Raw genomic sequence first — 6,174 nt, forward strand, 5'->3', positions numbered from 1 at the left:
TTTATTATCTTTTTATTACTTTCTTTTTCTTTCTCACTGTTTAACCCTGTAAATTCTAGACTAACAGGTAACCAATTAATGCACAAAATCCGCGTAGGACAGCGAAAGTCCTAGCGCAAAATTTTCGCGAAACAGGCGGACGGAGCCTGGTGCTGCAAGGCTGGAGGCCTTGTCCTGTTAGGCTGTGATTTTATCTTTTCTTTTTATCTTTTTATTACTTTCTTTTTCTTTCTCACTGTTTAAAATTATGTAAAGCACTTTGAAATGCCTTGCTGCTGAAATGTGCTATACAAATAAAATTTGATTGATTGATTGATTGATTAAGGCAATAAAATGCTTATTTTCTTATTTAAAATAGAAATTGAATAATTTGCATCTTTTACTTTATTTCTATTGTTTAAAAAGGCTTACGTATAAAATCTACAAAATATGGCATTTTTAAAATCCAGATGATTAATTGATAACTAAAATAATCGATAATTGCAGCCCTGCTCTATAAGTTCAGCACATCCACCCTTTATTCCCCCTTATGCATTTCTGATTTAATAAAAGTGGTCAAATGAAAAATGTATTCTTTTTTTGTCTGACAGATCAATTGATTATCTAAAATAACCAATAGAATAATCGATTACTAAAGTAATCATTAGTTGTAGACCTAAATAAATACAAAAAACATTAAATGCAGTTATGATGGAGTTTGTTTTATTAAAACGTTGTACAGTGAAATACGTGATTGGCAGGAGACAAAAGGCACATCTGAATATAAAAAGGCTGCAGCAGCAGCGGCGGCGTCTTCGTCCTTTATTCTTTCACAATAGTGGGAGTGATCATTTTCTTGAAGGAGTAGTATTTGCATTCAGTGGGTGGTTCAATGTCCATGGTGGTGGTGCTAATCTTCTCCTTCTTGAAGCCGGCCTCGAGCAAATGGGGCACCTGGGTTTCCTGAAAATCATTAACAGAGACAGAGAGAGGCGGTCGGCGTGCGGTCCAATTCGGTTTATCAGCAGCAACCTTGACATGAAAGCAGCAGGTAACTCAGGTGAACGCAGTGATGTTTTCACCATCTGCGTGTGTCTCTTGTGATAATGGTTGTTGCATTGGAAGCATCAGCATATCCAAAGGAATGCAGATGCAAATTAGCTTCTGCTATAATCTGATACAGAAATTCAAATGGTGACATTTACACCATTTGTCCCTTTTAAAACAAAGATTATCATTATCATTAATAATAATTATGATCTGCATGTTTTACAAGCAGAGATCTGCATCTACAGCTTTCCAAAGCTACATCCCTACAACGTTTTGAGGTGCATCTCTGCTGCAACGCAGCCGAGTCAAATTATCGGATCACCTCTTCAGCGTCAAGTTTAAGACGGAAACAATTAATGGGATTAATCAGGATGCAGCTCTAATCATCTAAAAGCTGCAGAACCGTAGCTCTGCAGTTGGAGGGTCCTGCTAAAGTACGTAGTGAATTTATACGGCCAAATCGTCTTATAAAAACTGTCTTTATGTTTCGGTTGCGTAGCTGGATCATGGGAAGTAGTTCAGGGGAATTGTTGTAGAGAAGCAGACAATAATCAGATAATCGGAGGATTTGATTTTGATGAGATCATCAAGGCAACAAACCTGGAACATTTTCTCAATGTTGTCGTATTTTCCCTTGAGCAGTTCGCCCCAGGAGGTCAGGTTGCAGTAGGTGAGGACGCCTCCGGGTTTGAGCATCCTGTGAGCGTGACCCTGCAGGTAAAGAAACCACAGCGTTAATTTTCCCTTCATAAAAAATAATAATAAGATGGTCTGGGGTCTCGTTGGGCTCCGACTACAGAAACAATTCATCCTCCACCTCAATAATAACATGGTAAACACAGGAGCTGTTAGAAAATGTATTTGACTAAACTGAAATCAAATAAAACTCTGAAAAGACCTTAAGGGGACACATTATGCAAAAGTCACATTTTGCATGTTTTTATACGTTTTTTTATACAGTCCAAACTTGTTGGTTTTTGGCAATAAGTTTATATTTTTTGGTGTCTGAAAAACAAGCCATTTCAAAAATATTCCAATTGTTGAGTCACAATCAACGAGGGCTGCGCTGTTACCTAGCAACCCCAGCACATCACCTATGGCTGCTGGAAAAGACATGTTTAGCTGTTGATTTCCTACCCAGAAACCACTTGCTGCATTCTTGATGGTTGTGCAGGAGGCTCTATTAATGCTTTTCAAAGGAGCTCAATATAGGCTGAACTGTGCAGACTGATATCTCATAAACTAAGAATGATTTTGTGCAAAAAATGAACTAAAAATGTAAAACAAACCTCTGCTGCTGTATTTAAAAATAAAATAATTATAGGAGTTCTTGTTATTTTTGCCATTAGCTTTAAATAGAACCAACAAAGTGGCTGAATAGTTTCAGCTGCAGATTCAGCTTAGAAATTTAGCTTCTTTCAGTCACTTACCTTAATGAAATCAAACTGGTGAGTGTGCCACGTTTCCTCTGAGAGAGGATATGTGTCATAGAGAATACCTGAAAGAGAAGGCAGAGGTGGCAGCATGCATCATGCAGTTGAATTTATTTATTTATTCTTTTTATTATTTCTTCTCTACAGTCAGTCATGCTTTCCTTTTAGCTCATGATGTCACAGGTCACAGATAAAAACATTCAGTTAGCCCAGCACTGCTCCAGCGTTCCTGTTCCCAGTAATTTATACATTTATGACGAAATGCGTCAGGAAATGTCTCACCATCAAAGTGATTGTCTGGCAGGGTTGGAACAACGTTTTCCCAGAGACCCTTCAGAGGGACGACCTGCAGGAGGAAAAAAGAGGCTCACTAGCACCTTATTTTACCAACTTTCCATTCTCAGTTATCACTGCACTGACTGAGTCTAATGACCTTGTGAGGCTGAGACTTGGCCCAGTTCTCCAGACGGGCAAATACTCCATCGTTGCACTCGATGATCCAGTGCTCCTCGATGGGGAAGGACTCCACCTTCGTGGCAGCGATGGCCATGCCGAACCCGATCTCCAGAACCCGACCGCCTGTCAGACAAACAGAACCAAACTTTTCATCTGTTCCCTGCTAGTACGACATTTACAAAACCCATCAAATGTTCAGGGTGAACTAAAATTGTCAGTATTCTACTTTATGTGTGATTTATTACGCTGTAGGGCATTGAGAGTAAGTGATTGCACAGAAATGTTGAGGAGTAACTTATAAAACTTAATGCTTAAGTCTTTTATTTAATGATTGAAAAATCTTTTAATTGCTTTCAGATCATCAGAAATATTTAGATTTGCTTATATTTTTGCACCCTCCAGGAAATTTGTTCTAAGATGCCGAATTTGCTTCCAAATAAAAAAAAAACCTTTACAATGTAGATATTTTACATGCATTTGCACATCAATCTAAGAAATAAACTGAATATATCATTCTCACTGTGCAAATTAAACTTGAATTTTAAACTTTTTTGCATTCTTTGAAACATCTGGATCAGTCTGGCTTTCAAAGATGAAAGTATGTGAGCAGAACTGCACTCTGCCCCCTGCAGACTTCTTGGCCTTTTCCCAGTAGTGAAGTAACAGCTGCTGCAGTACTCACCAACACAGCCCACCATGCTTCTCACACTAACATGTGTTTCACCATTACAGAATCAAAGCAACTGTAAACTGTAAACTTCTTTTGGTTAATAGAAAATATATTTACAGATTTATATACTCACATACATAAATTATTATCTTTGTATATATTCTAAAAAATGTTTTTGCAAATATTTAAATCTATTTTTGTAGTTTGTAGTCCTCAATATTACGCATTAGAGCTCTAACAAAATATTAACACATTTATATTTTCAGCTGAGCTAACACTTTTCTGTCAGACATTTTAACGCCTTTTAAGTGTACACAAGAAAAAAAACGCATTCCTTTAGAATATTCTGTGTTGCTGTCTCTTTAAATGACAAGTTCATGCAGTGTGAGTTCAACATCGGACAAGCCGCGCGGCAGAACGCGATGCCCGATAATACACACTCCTTCCCGGCCGCTGTTACCTTTAGAAGCTGCAACGGTCGCCAGCGAGTGCATGTACGGGGTTTCCCAGCGTTCCATGACCGGCTTGCCCATGATCTCTAGGTGTGTGTCGGCCTCATTGTACCCGGCGTTAGCGTCGTGCCAGGAGGGCTTGCAGTCCTCTCCCTTGGTGAATATGGGCTGAGGAGCGGAGGTCATTTTGGTTTGCTGTCGTTGCGGTTGGCGGGCTCTACTGGAGGGTTTCTCTGACACAGAAGAGGGTGAAAGTGGAGGAGGCGGTGGTTTATATCGAGCTCACAACTGCTGACACCGCAATCGTGTGACTGGGGGTCAAAAAGCGCAAATACACATTCCAAGATTTAAGAGCCCAAGATCCTCTGAAGATAAGAGGACTCACTCAGTGGGAAATAACGGATTATCATTATTGTTATATGTACCAGTTTGATGGCTTTTCTGAGCCAAATTTTCCAACTTTTAAAGTACTTGCAGGCTACTGTTTTGTTGTTGTTGTTTTTTCTATTTTCAATAACAACACAAAATAATTAATTTTGATGTTTGTACTTGTTCAGCAATATTTAATGAATCAAACGACTGAGTCAGATTTCTATAAAAAAGGGGATCTTTAGATAATTGTTCATCCTAAACATAAAGGTATCACAGGTTTACTTTTTTCTTGAAGAAAAGCACACAGTGTTCTGATTGTTGAATTTTTCTAGCATAGATTATGAAGTCATTAAAAAAAATAATAATGTTGCTAACCTCCCATTTTAAGACAAAAAAAACTGTAAAAAATTACAAATTGTGTCCATTTGCATCATTTTTAATGCCTCCTGTAAAACATTTGTATCATTCTTGAAATTACATTGTGGTTGGGGCCACAAATATAAATAGAAAAACAGAGTGTCTTCAGTCTGTCTTGTTGTAACCTTTCCTTCCTACAGTTATAACCATCTACAATAACTCTTTTATTAAGAGTTACAACAATATTTAATTTCTCTTTGTTGTCTATAAAGTATTTTTTCACCATTTGGACACCACTGGCCAAACCCTACTTGGATTGATCTTCTCAAGGATCTGTCATGTGAAAAATGTAAAAACTGCATAAATATTCATATATTGAGGCACTTCACCATTAGCAATAGGCAAACAGTCGCTACAAATGGAAGTGTATTAATTTAGGTCAGGTGAAATGGAACAGAGACACATCTAAAACGTGGGTCCTGATGACCAAGGTTAAGAGTTACTGGTCTATCACTTAAAACACCAATAACATACCGGTTTGTGGTTTTCACATAAGAAAAAGTTCAATGGTTTGAACATGAAATAAATCAAATGACTCTTCTTTTGGCAGCTTTTTCCAGAAGCAGCTTATCCAGCTGCTTCTGGAAAACATATTAAAAGTTGCTGCTTTCAGCTTCTACTGTTAAGAGTATCAATCTGACTTAATCTTTGGAATTTGAACTTTTGGTCTCACAAAGTACTTATATCAATACCTTTGATTCAGCTGCTGTCCTGGTAGACGTGTCTGAGCTGTTCCATTGAAAAGAGTTAAATCTGCATGGAGGACAATTAAATCTACCCTGAAAAATAAAAAAACACATTAAAACTTCAGAGACAGGAAACAAGAATGTCCTGGGTTTGAATCACCTTTTTGAGTGACGTTTGCAATAGTTCTCTCTGGGTACGGCTTCCATCCACAGCCAAAAATATCCAAAACCAGCCTAACTGCTGGTGCTAATTTCCTCTAAAGAGTGTGTGCATGGATGTGTTTTTCTACATTGCGTACTTATGTACAGGTGCTGGTCATAAAATTAGAATATTGTGATAAAGTTCATTATTTTCCATAATGTCATGATAAAAATTAAATTGTCATATATTTTAGATTCATTGCACACCAACTGAAATATTTCAGGTCTTTTATTGTTTTAATTTTGATGATTTTGGCAAACAGCTCATGAAAACCCAAAATCCCTGTCTCAAAAAATTAGAATATTATGAAAAGGTTCTCTGAACGAGCAATAAAAATAATCATCTGAATCAACAAAGTAACTCTAAACACCTGAAAAAGATTCCTGAGGCCTTTAAAAACTCCCAGCCTGGTTCATTACTCAAAACCGCAATCATGGGTCAGACTGCTGACCTGACT

General features: G+C 37.6%; 1 protein-coding gene across 1 annotated transcript; it reads right to left on the reverse strand.

The window, feature by feature from the left end:
* Positions 1–680: 680 nt before the first annotated feature.
* On the reverse strand, positions 681–4,366 carry gamt (guanidinoacetate N-methyltransferase). The gene is made up of 6 exons (XM_014990922.2): positions 4,049–4,366; positions 2,896–3,041; positions 2,745–2,808; positions 2,460–2,527; positions 1,630–1,740; positions 681–942 (listed from the first exon to the last, which is right to left on the reverse strand). Exons 1-6 carry the CDS (start codon positions 4,224–4,226, stop codon positions 802–804), a joined length of 708 nt encoding a protein of 235 aa, XP_014846408.1. The 5' UTR covers positions 4,227–4,366; the 3' UTR covers positions 681–801.
* Positions 4,367–6,174: the final 1,808 nt, after the last annotated feature.

Source organism: Poecilia mexicana, unplaced genomic scaffold, assembly GCF_051168715.1.
Source record: "Poecilia mexicana isolate PSO_F unplaced genomic scaffold, ASM5116871v1 scaffold_4, whole genome shotgun sequence".
Lineage (NCBI taxonomy): Eukaryota > Metazoa > Chordata > Actinopteri > Cyprinodontiformes > Poeciliidae > Poecilia > Poecilia mexicana.

Excerpts from the sequence above, each read along its gene's own strand:
- gamt (XM_014990922.2), bottom strand. The coding sequence starts at position 4,226 with ATGACCTCCGCTCCTCAGCCCATATTCACCAAGGGAGAGGACTGCAAG. Across the intron at positions 1,741-2,459 it reads ACCAGTTTGATTTCATTAAG|GGTCACGCTCACAGGATGCT; the intron begins GTAAGTGACTGA and ends CTTTACCTGCAG. Across the intron at positions 943-1,629 it reads ACATTGAGAAAATGTTCCAG|GAAACCCAGGTGCCCCATTT; the intron begins GTTTGTTGCCTT and ends AATGATTTTCAG.